A 13,375-nucleotide genomic window follows, 5' to 3' on the forward strand; every position below is an offset into this window, starting at 1 on the left:
GTCAACAGGGAGAAGCCAACAGAACAACATTGCTTCTGACGGCACATTCCAGAAACATAGCCATGTTGTATCTCATGGCTTCTGCCTTCCTTCACCATGTCATTTCGTGCCCATGTCAGTCTCCGCATTCTAGGACTGTCGGCCCCGATTAGCCCGGCTAGCCGTACCGGTTGGTGTCTGCTCCTGGACCCGGCGCGGCAGACTGTGATCCCACTCCCAATCTTCCGTGCCGGCCCAGATCGGACGGGATGCTGCCGGTGGAGTTCGACCCCTACAATCGCGTGCATTATGATCTCAATCACGAGATCACAAGAAGATCGGCGACCATTTCGGCGGTTGCTCTTTACGACGTCGTATTTCCCCGTATTTTGATTACTTGGCGGCGACCGACGGCCCTTCTGGGAAGGGCTTGGCCCGTCGACTCTTGGCCTGATGGAGCATGATGAACTCCATCGCGGCAGACACCTTCCCGATCCAGCATCACGAACCGGGTGTCATTGGGCATTTAAGCCGCCATGCGGCGCTCACCAGCAACATCGGTCCTCTTTGGATCTCAACGTCGGCTGCAACATCATGAGACTCAACTCTTTAGTTGCTGGTATCGCCGGGCTGGCGATGGTGTCGCTGGCGACCGCGCAGGAGAAGTGCGGCAGCGAGGAACCGGCCCCCGAAGCCTACAAAGCCGCTGTTGGTTTGCGCGCCGCACAGCGCGCCGAAGGCATCTCGGCTGGATATCTCAGCAAGCGCGAGGAGGGACTGCTCATCACGACGTACCTGCACGTCGTCGAGGATGAGGCGCATCGGGGATTTGTAACGGACACGATGATCAATGACCAGGTACACCCTAGCCCGCGGCCCATACCATAGTCTCATTGGGGGTGCAATACAGCCCAGTGGGTTCGCGTGCACGACACTGACCGCCGAGCAGATGAGAGTCCTCAACGAGACCTTCGCCCCGCACAACATCCAGTTCGTAGTCAAGAACCTCACCCACACCGTCAACGACGCCTGGACGCGCCAGGCCCGCATCAAAGAGAAGGCCGAGGCCCTCCGCCAGGGCGCCTACGACGAGCTCAACATCTACTTCGAGACGGGCCTCATGACGAACCCCAACTCCGCCACCGGCGTCGGCAGCTTCCCCGTCGAGGACCCCTGGAACACGGGCATCAACGGCACCTCGTGGTATACCTACGACGGCTGCCACGTCAGCGTCGGCACCATGCCCGGCGGACCCGGCGTCCCCTGGGACCCCGAAGACAACCAGGGCAAGACGGCGACGCACGAGGTCGGGCACTGGTTTGGGCTGTTCCACGTCTTTGACGGGTTCGACTGCTACGGCGAGGGGGACCTGATCGATGACACGCCCGCGACCATGGTCGCCACGGTCGGGTGTCCGGAGACTCAGGATTCTTGTCCTGATCACCCTGGGCTAGATCCAATCCACAACTATATGGACTACACGAAACACGCATGGTAAGTTGAGAGGATGCGGTGGTGGGCTACTTGTGGTTTTACTAACAAGGAGGCAGTATTTCCGAGTTTACGCCTCTCCAGGAGGAGCGAATGTACCGTTCTTTCAACACGTTAAGACGGGGGAGATGAAAACGCTTCCCATCTTCCAAGCTCTCTATATGTAGATTAGTCTCTCTCACTATCTCGCACCACTCAGTTGTGCTGCCTAGCTCCCTTCACTCGTCTTGACAACCCTATTGCGAGAGGTCAATCCCTGGTAGGAGCGGAATGGGACCGACCTCATCGACAAATAGGAGAACAGAAATGGCGCGTCGTTATTCCAGGGGTACAGAGACGGAAACAGGGGTCATCACTAGACCATAAGCTCCCCCCCCCCCCCAACGAGACCAACGTTGCCCTATATCCTAGGGCATAAGAACCTGCAATCCTTCCAATTTCATGTTTCTGGGCATATTGACGCCCTTAGTAGCTACCAATGGGGTTCCGCAAGCAAAATCCGCATCGATGATGCCAACCGGGAGCCATGAGCAGCAATGATCTCAGTTTCTCCATCCAAGCAGAAGTGGACCATGCGGGCGGTCTTCGCGCTCGTTTACGTGCTGAGCCTTGCCATGTACATGCTGAGGCAGATGTTGCCCGAGAAAGAGATGTAACTGTGCGGACTGCTGTGTCAGGCGGCCGCCGAAGCCAAGGGCTTGGGGTTAATAGAGATTTTGTCGACGGTGTACTGGGGTCTTTGCATGCCTATGTTCGTTTTTCCGGTGAGGAAGCTGACAGAGGTCATCCTAGTAAGTCCATGAGGCATTCCAGTGGAGACTGTGTCAAGCCGTTCGGGGAGTGGGGGATTTGATCGTGCATATATTCATGCTAGGTCCAACAAGGAACAAGAATCTGGAACACCAGGGGAATTCGGACAGTATTTCGTCGTGGCCACGTGGGTTCATGTACTGTTGAACACGGGTCAGATCCTTCACGCCAAGTAGCCCTTCTTGACGCTGTTCCACTTAGTGCTGATATCAATCGCACAGTTGAGACCGAAGCTGGGTTTACCTCGCTTCTTCCGAGGCTACGAATAGCAGTGCAGCAAGACGATGATTTGAAAACCAGGGACCGCCCCTCCTTGACAAGTACATACTTTCGCGGGGAGACTTGTTGAGGTTATTAATCTCTAAGCTCACTTCACTGAAGCAAATTACTCACATCCATCTCTTGCCCGGACGAGATGAAGATCAAACATCTGGGGTTGTAATGTGCTTGCCACAGCGTCTGTAATGACAAAGAGGAGTTTAAAAAAGAATTGAAAAAAAGTAGAAATGAAAAAATAGAGAGAGCTCTGAGGAGGACGAGTCATTAGAACATGAGCTCACGCGAAGAGGCACAGATGTTACTCAAATTGGAGACACGCTGGAGGTCTACCTATGTTCCGGTAGGGGAGAGAAGCGACAGGTGGGCGACATATTTTAAGTTAGCAAACCTATTGCCGGGGAAAAGATACGGTACGCCCTATGAAGACACAATGTGGCATATTTTCTCTACACTGCTGTTGATGTCGCCCCCAAAGCGACTGGAAGCACGGCATCGACCAAAGTGAGTCCATGACGGGGTGTTGAGACCAACAGCGCTGTCCGATCTCTCTTCTCATCTTATCGCCGAACCGGCACGCGTTCCGACTCTCCTGGAATCCTGTGCCGGCACGGCCCGGAACTCGGGGGCGGTGGATCACCGACCGCCGAAACCGGCCGGCAAGACGGAAAAGTCACCGCTGGAAGCGCTGTGCCGATTTATGGTGACTGCCTGCAAGAAAGAAAATCCGGGACACGAATTTGTGCGTAGTAAGTCCTCGCGAATCATCGACTGGCTTCAAAAATGGCGTCGTTCCATATGCACACATGTATTTACAACATAGAAATTCGAACAATTCACTTGAAGGTGTGCTGCTCTCTTGTCCTCCTTCTTGCCCAAGAAGGCCAAGGCGCTCTCTCACGGAAAATTGTCAACCGGGGGCGCTGAGGCCAATGAGAGAATTTCATTCCACATGGCGGGCATCGGCTCCGGCAGAGTCCGTATCCGGCTTAGACGCTGACTCGATAGTTTTCCGCTGCGTCTGTCGCTTGATTATTGACTCATTGGGCAAGGGGATCAAATCTTTCATGTTTGCATCCTCGCAGTGTCTCCGTCCTATTCCCGACACCCAACGTTCGGCCCGCGAAAAGCAAACACAACAACGCGCGCCAGACACCCGGTCGGTCTTGTGAGAGGAAAGAAAGTTTGCCTCTCCGGTTCCTAGTCAACACCCACGACCGCCAGTCAACAGCAGTACGGGCACCTTGGTGAATGGGCCTTTTCCCCGCTCTTTCACCAGACGCCGAATTGGTGAGCCAAAACGGGCGGAACAACGCCGTCGTCCAGTGCCGAAGACGGGCACTTGACGCAAGTTTTGACTCTTGTCTCCAGCGACCTCAATCCGACCGACAACAACCCCGAGTCGTCGCTGCCCCGGTATGCCTGCTCACTCCGATCATTCCGGTCAAGAGGACAGCCACGGTGTCGTGGTGCGGGTGCCTGACAGTGCTTCCAGGGTAGCGGAGAATGAGAAGAATGGTGCTTCGCCGACGAGTCCTGAAGGCCACCGGTCGAGTGAGCCGGTAGAATTTAAAGAAGGCGGCTACGGATGGTGAGTCTTCTGGCCCCAATGTGCCGATCAAATGCGTGGTACATGACATGATTTGCTAACATGGTCGGACGTGCAGGGTCGTCGTCGGTTGCGTCTTTCTCATCAACGCTCACACCTGGGGCTTGAACTCGGTAGGTGGACCAGACTTCTCATCCGTTGACGTGACGCAAGACACGGCGGTGCTGACGGGTGGGCGCAGTCTTATGCCGTTTTCCTCGCCTACTATCTCAACTCCGGAGCCTTTCCAGACGCAAGCCCCATCGTTCTGGCTTTCGTCGGCGGCTTGTCCTTCTCCGTCGGTGAGTCTCACTCCTCCCCCCGAGTTTCCCAGGTGTTCCCTTGTCATCTCTCTCACACCCCCGGGCCAGCTCTGCTCATCGCCCCGATCGTAACCTTTTGCATCCCCCGTATCGGAACTCAACCGACTCTCGGCATCGGCGTTGTCGTCCAAGCGTAAGTCCCGTCCACGTCCACCTCCGCATTCTTCTCTCCGGATCCTGACACGCCGGTCCCCCTTTCCAGCGCGGCCCTCATCGGCGCCTCTTTCACAACCCAGATATGGCATCTCCTTCTATCCCAGGGCATCGGCTTCGGCGTCGGAATGGGCTTCACCTTCAACTCCACCGTCGGCGTCGTCCCCCAGTGGTTTGTCACCCGCCGATCCTTCGCCAATTCCATCGCCACTGCCGGCTCCGGCCTCGGCGGCCTCGTCTACTCCCTGGGCACCAACGCTATGATCCGTAACATCGGCCTGCCGTGGGCGTTCCGTATCCTCGCGATCCTGTCGTTCGTTGTGAACGGCGCGTGCTGTCTGATGATGAAAGACCGTAACAAGGCGCTCGGCAGCGTGCATGTCGCGTTCCACAAGGACATCTTCAAGAGGATCGAGTTTTGGCTGTTCGTGTCCTGGGGCTTCTTTGGGCTGTTCGGGTACGTGATATCCGTCTTTTCGCTGGCGGATTACGCGCACACGGTCGGCTTCAATGCCAGCCAGGGGTCCATCCTGTCGGCGATGTTCAACTGTGAGTAGAATCCCCCGTTTGTTTCCCTTATGCGGTGCAAGAGGTCTCGCAGGCTGACGTTGTCGCGCAGTGTCCCAAGGCATCGGGCGTCCCGTTATCGGCCTTGTCAGTGACCGCTTCGGTCGCATCAACGTTGCTGGGCTGGGCACCCTCATCGCCGGCCTCGCGACGTTCTTCATTTGGATCTTCGCCGGCAAGCACTTCGCGGGCACCATTGTCTTTGCTCTTTTCGGCGCCTTTGCCGGCGTGCTCTGGCCGACCGTTGGACCCGTCGGTGCCGAAGTCGTCGGGATCCAGCTCCTCCCATCGGCGCTGTCCATCTTCTGGATGATCCTTGTCATCCCGGCAACCTTTGCCGAGCCCATCGCTTTGACGATCAAGACCTCGGGGGTTGACGCGTACCTGAACGTCCAGCTTTTCACTGGTGTCATGTACATCGCGGCCTTCATATCAAGTAAGTCGCCATGCCAGGCTAAGGATGCTAGCTGTCTAATTGAAACCGTAGTTTGGTTCCTCCGAGTTTGGAAAATCAGAGAACTAGAGACGATCGCTCTCTCGGAAGAAGATGTCTTGCGCAATGATGACGCCGTCTCTTTGACGACCTCGAGGCGAACGGAGCTCAAGCCAGGCATCTTTAGGTCCATGTTCCAGGGCATGCTGACATTGAAGCGTGTTTGAAAACTGTATCGAGGGAACATTGCGGAAAACAAAATTTACTCATAGAATAATGGCTACTAGAGTCGATGCCAAGTTCATACCGCTGACGAAATCAACCGCCTTGCCGTCCAAACAACCTTCACTTCAACCAATCAGTCTCCAGAATCCCGGGATGTAACTTGCCATCAGCCCTCTGACAACTCTGTACAACACTTCGGGTGCGTATCTTGCAAACCCTTCCTTCGCCAGGCCCGAGGTGACACCTACAGCCCCGATGCCTTTGTACGCCTCCTCCGTCGCCAGTTCCACAAACGCCGCGCCGAGGTCTCCGTATGAAACGGCCACCCCGACGGACTCGACGCTGATGGAATACCCGCTGGCCTCCTCCTCAATGATCGCCGGCGGCTGCACGAGCAGCAACTCCACCAGTCCCGGCTCGGCTTGCAACGTCTCATGGGCCTTGAGGAGGTCGGCGTAAGGGTAGTAGAAAGCGTTCTTGATGGCCCACTCCACGGCAGCCGGTGTCTTCACATTAAAGCGCTCATTCCAAGTCGCCGACGAGAGGAGGATGAAGCGCGGTCTTGCCCACTCCCCTCCAGCGTCATCCTTGAGTTGCTTCAGCGCTGCGACCATTGACTTCGTGCCGTCTTGAAGCACGCGAACGGTGGGCTTGTTGTCGTTGTCGCCGAGCGTACAGATGATGGTGTCGGCGCCTTCGAGGCACTTCTTCACGCCGGAGACGTCGGTAACTTGGCCTTCGAATATCTCGACATTGCGGTCGGCTTTGAATTGCGGGAACTTGGAGATGAGCTTCTCGCGAGAGCGGACGAAGATCTTGAGCCTAAAGGGGTTGTTGGGTTTCGCAAGGAGGGCATTTAGGGTCTCGCTTCCGGTGCGTCCCGTTGCGCCAAAGAAAGCCAGGGTGCGGCCGTTGTTTGGTGTGGTTTCCGACGACATCGTGGTAATATATAGTATTCCTCTCGATTCCCAAATGCTTTTGCTAACTACATGACTGGGAAGGTCCATGGGCGCAGGGCCGGGACGCAAGTTTATACTCAACATCTGTGACGGTTAAGATACTTACTTTCGTCTCTTCTGGTCCGATGACGTTATGAGCGGTGAGCAGGCGGCCTTTGGCCGGACACCATGCCGACCGGCTTGATCTGGACAAATGCGAAAGGTCGGTCCGTGGGAAGGAATGCCCCATAAGAATAAGCCAGATATCTTCGAGATGAACCCAGGGGAGTTCACGCACGGGGTAATGGATTGTCCAGTCGGGATCGACTCATCGAGCGGCCCGTCTGATACCGACGACTTAGCGCAAGATCGTCGTCATAGACTTTGCGAGCCTTTGGTGCACGGCGGCAAACATTCGCCGGGCACGCGAGCGTCATAGTCTCATAGGCTCCGTGAGAAGTCATGTAACCCCAGCTCCGCCGCCATGCAACAAGGCATGGGCTCAGTTAGGGGAAGGGGTGTCGTTTTGGTTAAATTGGAGATGCAGCATCTTTTTTCGGTAGTCGGTGGTTGAAATGTCCGCGTTTTGTCCGGTCCGATCTTATGGTCTCTTGGTCGATTGTCAATTGATGAATAGGGGTAAAACCAGCGTTTTCGCATGTCCGAGATTTCCGAGCTCCGACCTAAAACATCCGTTCATCTACGGAGGAATTTCAGTGAACCGTCGAAGTTGCGTATAACAGAGGATGGGATTCTTTCCACCTAGTGCCAAGTTTGATACACATGGTGGACCAGTTCTGAACGACCAGCCATGGCCAGTTGCACCATTTCAATCATAGAGCAAAAGCATAACTTAAATTTACACCTTATTTGTTCTTGTCTTGCTCGCACAACATTTCAAGACTGCAGATCCATGTGGGAGCCGGGATAGAGTTCGCTAGACGTCAAGAGAAGAACGAACACCTTGACTATATGTGCGAAGTCTATTGATTCCCGAACTTCGATCTGAAAGCCAGTCCCAGCCTTACAAGAGCCCAATCAAAACAACCCCTTTGACCGTGCATGAAGATGCTTGAATCTACATAGTGCATAGCCATGAGTCGATGTTCGGATGTTCCCACAAACAGAGTCAACAGACGTACCTAATCATCAATGTCGGCCCGCTCATTCTACCAAGTCTCCCTGCACTCAGCCCTGACAGAGCCTGCCGCGGCAAATCCACTCGTCGCCGACTTTAGTGCAGGTGCACTGTCTAGCAACGAGCTCGGCGGGCTCGGTAACGGGAGCAGCGGCGACAAGAGCAGCAAAGACTGCGGTAAATGCGATGATGGACAACTTCATTTTGTCTGAGAAATAGTTGCTTGGGTTCTTAAGGTTGGGTGGGAGTTGCGAAGTTGCCAGAAGACGGATCAATGGCGCCGTCCATCGTCGGGTATTTATAGTCATGCCTCTAAGACTCGATTGCAGTTTGGGGTCGTCGTATTGGCCTTAAGAGTATTGTGTTGCTTACTCCGTGCCCCTCCTTCGCATTTGATTCCTTTTGCGAGCTTCCTGTTACGGCAAACCCCAGACATCACCAAGCGCATCTCCGCAGCGCTCAACACGAAGTGTCTACATTGAGACATTATCACCTGGAGGCTTGATTGACCTGTCGTACGCTCACTGAGATCTGCACAAGCCCCTAGCTGGGGGATCGAACTCGTATGCAGCCGCGTCTCTCTATTTCACCGCGATGCCAGATGGAGAAGGTCTACAGGTGGAATTCCGCATCTGGTCAGAACATGCTCCGCGTTTGTTATAGTCGATCCCATTCGACCCCCCCTCTTTTTTTTCATACTTTTTTCATATTTTCTTTCAGCCATTCTATCGGAAGGCCTCTTATGTATAAGCCGGTTGCCGTCCTGTGGCTCATGCCTAGGTTCGCCGCAATTTTCGCCCGTGTCCAAGTTAACTTAAATGCCACGACAATGGTTTTCCATGCTTGGAGTGTTTCCTGTTTGCCTTTTACTAGCCAGCAAACAAGCTGTGATAAAAAGGAACTTCAAAAAATTACACACTAACAGCGCTTAGGGTCTGGAGGGGGTTTAGCTTCAGAATAGCTGACGCAGGCTGAGAAGGCATGCTCAGGGCCCATGATTCAGGAAGCCGGTGGAACGTGAATCGTTAAATGGGCCATTGAATTCAGTAGCAGGCTTATCTTCATCACCAACAGCAAGGATTTCGGCTGGGCGATCGACTATTGTTCGCATGCTACAAAGAACAAAGAGCTGAGAGCGCAGGATAAAAGCATAAGAATCCGTTTGATCTCATCGTTCAGCAAGTGGCATGGCGCAACGACACAAGGATGGCTTGCTGGGATGTGTGGGGCTTGTTGTATTATAAACCTCTTGAGTCCCATCCAAGATATCCACATCCGATATGGTGTAGTGGCCAACATGATGCCCTCTCAATTTGTAGATACAACTGTAAAATGGTAAGGCATAGCCCCGAGTTCGATTCTCGGTTTCGGAATATTTTTGTTATTCTATCTACCTTGCAGATAAGTGTTGTTGCTTCTATTTTGTTGCATGCCCAGTTGCTTCACTGTTTTTTGTATGTGACAAGCTGATGTTGCTCTCAAGGCACCCTCCTCATCTCTTAAGAATTTTGCATAGTCTTGAGTCAAGTATATCTTGCTCTCTGAGGCAGTTGCATGTTCTCAAGCGGCAATATCCTAGGTGCATGAGCCTGGAGGTCGATTCGCCAGTACCCTAAATGTTTACCAATCTGCAGAAAGATGTCGTCTGTATCCCGCGCTCACACATATATGCAGCTCACCCATGTTGCTTTAAGGTAGTCAAAACTCACAACCGGCATGCGGCATGCAGGTAACGCCTGAAAACTACTCTCGATACGAGACTTTTCCGAATCCAGCAAGTTACTGTAACATGCAACATTCCGGTCAAGCTCCACCTCTGCTTGCCTCCGGCCAATGGGCCAATACGGTTGAGCGTGGTCTTCTTGGCAGCAGGTCAACTCATGTGCGTTGCACTGCAGCTCGCTCCTGCGATCCTCGTTGGCACGCAAGCCTCATCACACCTCTCTGTTGCGGGGTTCTGTAATGGGGGGAATGATAAATATGGTATCATGGCTCTTCTGCAAAGGAAAGCGCCATTTCGCTCCTTTCCCCGTCGCACCCTCTATCTAGGTTCAAGATTTAAGAAGCCATTGCCATCTCGCCATGACTTTTGCCTTGTCGTTAGTTCTCTCCCTGGTGGCAGGCTTGGTTGCGGCGCAATGTCAAGAGCAAGTCAAAACAAGCCTCGACGCAGTCAGGGAAGAGTATGACTATGTTGTGGTCGGGGGTGGTACCAGCGGGCTTGTTGTCGCCAACAGGCTCAGCGAAAACCCAAACAGTAAGAGGCCCTGATCCCCTTGAAGAAGAGGGAAGCCGGATGCGTGTCACAGAGGCACGACTGACACCTCTACAGAGACGGTGTTGGTCATCGAGTACGGAGACTTTGCCAACACGGTCAACGTCACCGTCCCGTACTTCGTAATCACCGACCAGTCAGCCCGCCTCTACAACGTCACCTCTGTCCCGCAAGCCCACCTCGGCAACCGCACTTCACGGCTGCGCATCGGGGCCACTGTGGGCGGGAGCTCAACCGTCAATGGCATGGCCTGGGATCGGGGTTCGGCGGCCGACTACGACGCATGGGGAGCTCTCGGGAACCCGGGTTGGAGCTGGGAAACTCTGCTGAAGTACTTCCGCAAGTCCTCGACATTTTCACCCCCTTCTCAGGAGTACGTTGAGGAGTACGGCTACGAATGGAGCCCGGGGGCGTACGGGAACGGGCCTGTGCAGGTTGGTTTCCCCTCGTGGCAGTGGCCGGAAGCAGGTGAGTCCCATCGACCTGCAGAGTCTTGAGCTACTGACCTGATTCTTTCTCCTCAAGCCCTCCAGGCCCAATCCTGGGTCGAGGATGGCACAGTTCCCAAACTGACGGACGGCGCCGACGGGGACAACGTCGGCATCGCCTGGCTGCCCACGAACTCGGGGGGCGAGAACGCAACTCGTTCGACTGCCGAGACCGCGTACTTTCACCCAGCTAGTGGCCGCCAGAACTTGCACCTGCTTGTGCGCCACTACGGAGCAGCTGTCAAGTTTGAAGGTAACGAGACGGCCGGGCTCGACATCGGCAGCCGAGATGGCTCAGAGACCAAGTTCATCAAATCCAAGAACGTCGTCCTGGCTGCAGGTGCTGTCAATACTCCTCGGATATTGCAACTGAGCGGTATCGGCTCAGAAAGACTTCTTCAGTCCCTCGACATCGCGGTTGTAGTTGATCTGCCCGGCGTCGGCGCAAACTTTCAAGACCACCCTGCCATCTTCATGGTTTACGACTGTAAGTCGACCCTCCTCCGTAGCCTCGACGACGACAACGACGACGACGACGACGGCGACTCAATCTCACCTCTACACAGTTACCAACGACACAGCCATTAACCCGACTCTGATGAGTAACGAAACCTTCTATAACAGGTCATGGGCGGAGTACCAGGCCAACAGGACCGGGCCGCACACTCACGCCTGGGGAAACAGGGTCGTTTTCACGTCCCTACAAGACCTCGACCCGGCTAACTATCGGTCCATTGCAGAAGCAGTCGGCGAGCAGGAACCGCTACACCACCTCCCTGGGGTCTACGCGGAGAACTCGGCCTTGGTCGAGGGCTTCCTCCGGCAGCGAGACGTCCTGATGGAGCAGTTCCTCGACGCCAAGGCCGGCGTGATGGAGTTCACGTTCGGCGGCGCGGAGAACATCCCCGTGGCCCTGCAGAAGCCGCTATCGAGGGGCACGGTCACCATCAACAGCACCGACCCGGACCCGGCCGTCGCGCCGCTGGTCGACTTCAACACGATCGCCAACCCTGTGGACGCGCTGCTCCTCACGCGAGCAGTGGCCAAGGCCCGCGCCTTCATGTCGAGCCCGGCCGTCGAGCCACTCGGCGCGGTCGAGGTCATGCCGGGCCCGGGCGTGACGAGCGACGCCGAGATCAAGGCGGTCATGAGGGACTCGTGGCTGGCTTCGAGCCTCGATCACCCGGTCGGGACGGCGGCGATGATGCCCCGCGAGTGGGGAGGTGTCGTGGACAGCCGCTTGAGCGTCTACGGGGTCGAGGGCCTCTGGGTCGTGGATGCAAGCATCATGCCTATACTGCCGGCGGCGCATACTCAGGCCACGGTCTACGCTGTGGCGGAGTACGCGGCCGATCTCATCAAAGGCTTCGAGTGAGGCTGATGAAGCTACTGGATATGTGTACTTTATTTCCCCCCACGAACATAGTTCTCCAGGCTATCGTTTAGATTGCTCCTGGCTTGTAGTATTTCGTCACATCGGCGGGTTTGAGAGTTTACATAGTCAATTTATGGGCAGTCAACAATACTTTTGTGTTGAAGCCCATTACCTGGATCTATCAACACTTCAAGGCTTGGACAGATCCCCTTGCTCCAGTGCTGCCGTCCGCAGAAGAGCGCTTTCCTCTCAGTAGTGGCATTCCTTCCGACGTTTCCAGTCATCAAGGCATCCTCATCAACACTTTCATCCGCAGGACTCGCACTTCACTGTCAGGCATCTCCAGAAAACTCGGGTTATATCTCGTCTCAACCTCGCAACACTCGACTCGAACAAGACGCGCTTTCTGCTGGAACTCGCTGTCGCCGTCTTCCTGGCCCTGGCCAAGATGCCGCTGGATGATTCTGTGCCCGGCCACCTTACCTTCTCTGAATGTCTCGTCAACATGATTCCCAGCCAGCCAGCTTCCAAAAGTCACTTCGCCGTTCCGAGACCGTGGGAGTTGCGAGGGTTGCGCACACACAGAAATCGGCCGTCGTAAGCCATCCGCCAAGAGCCTCAGCCTTTTGAAGGATGACTCTCAACCGACTCCTTCTGGCGGAATGCAATTGACGGTTGAAAGTAAAACCAACCTCGAACGTGTGGCGGGATCGCAACCTCTTCTCTTCTCACGCCCACAACTTGCCTGCTCTGATAACAGCAACAAGAGAGAAACGCACCGGGACCCGTCACGTCCAGAAATGCGGAAAGCAATGAACAGGTAGTTTGGACTGGAGAAAGAAACGCAAATTTTGAACCTCATCGATGCCCTTGGCATATTATCCGGTCATCCGCCTGCATGATTCACGCTGGTAGCGCCGACCCTCGGCTGGGGACTGGCCAATCTGCCGTTTAGAAATGATTTCTTTTCCTCATGAGACCTATGCCTGGGGGCACTGCAGCATCAAAAACCACCCCCTGCCGCATCGAAATACCGTGAGCGGTAGCGAGAAAAAAATTGCGACAATATCTCCCCCTGCTAGCGGCCAGAAGGCTCGGGTCTCACACAGTTTCACGCAGCGTTTCCCAGCTATCGATGCAGTGTATCGTCACTCAATGGGTGCTACTCTGTTCATAACCTCGCCAATTGGGTCCTCGAGACCCCTTGTCCCCCGGGGTCGCATCGCGTCCCCAAGTTCCCATAGCTACCGCGTACCGACAACCTCGAGTCGGAATGGCGCGAAGGTGAGTGCATGTTTAGTCTGCAGTCCAGATCG

The 13,375-nt window shown here is 55.0% G+C and overlaps 4 protein-coding genes across 4 annotated transcripts; 3 read left to right on the forward strand and 1 right to left on the reverse strand.

Annotated features, from left to right (window-relative positions):
* Positions 1–248: 248 nt before the first annotated feature.
* On the forward strand, positions 249–1,602 carry CH63R_06478 (Metalloprotease 1; the record flags this gene model as incomplete). Its single annotated transcript, XM_018301453.1, has 4 exons — positions 249–353; positions 532–837; positions 890–1,473; positions 1,530–1,602. 4 exons carry the CDS (start codon positions 249–251, stop codon positions 1,600–1,602), a joined length of 1,068 nt encoding a protein of 355 aa, XP_018159303.1.
* A 2,372-nt stretch (positions 1,603–3,974) lies between these two features.
* On the forward strand, positions 3,975–5,847 carry CH63R_06479 (Major facilitator superfamily transporter; the record flags this gene model as incomplete). Its single annotated transcript, XM_018301454.1, has 6 exons — positions 3,975–4,147; positions 4,224–4,278; positions 4,347–4,600; positions 4,670–5,169; positions 5,240–5,623; positions 5,675–5,847. The coding sequence occupies 6 exons, from the start codon at positions 3,975–3,977 to the stop codon at positions 5,845–5,847; spliced, it is 1,539 nt and encodes a 512-aa protein (XP_018159304.1).
* Positions 5,848–5,970: 123 nt separating this feature from the next.
* Positions 5,971–6,783, reverse strand: CH63R_06480 (Afli avfa cytochrome p450 monooxygenase; the record flags this gene model as incomplete). The annotated part of the gene is made up of 1 exon (XM_018301455.1): positions 5,971–6,783. One exon carries the CDS (start codon positions 6,781–6,783, stop codon positions 5,971–5,973), a length of 813 nt encoding a protein of 270 aa, XP_018159305.1.
* Positions 6,784–10,003: 3,220 nt separating this feature from the next.
* CH63R_06481 (GMC oxidoreductase) lies at positions 10,004–12,059 on the forward strand (the record flags this gene model as incomplete). Its single annotated transcript, XM_018301456.1, has 4 exons — positions 10,004–10,178; positions 10,254–10,664; positions 10,722–11,171; positions 11,251–12,059. 4 exons carry the CDS (start codon positions 10,004–10,006, stop codon positions 12,057–12,059), a joined length of 1,845 nt encoding a protein of 614 aa, XP_018159306.1.
* Positions 12,060–13,375: the final 1,316 nt, after the last annotated feature.

Source organism: Colletotrichum higginsianum, chromosome 4 (genome assembly GCF_001672515.1).
Source record: "Colletotrichum higginsianum IMI 349063 chromosome 4, whole genome shotgun sequence".
In the NCBI taxonomy this organism is placed as follows: Eukaryota; Fungi; Ascomycota; class Sordariomycetes; order Glomerellales; family Glomerellaceae; genus Colletotrichum; species Colletotrichum higginsianum.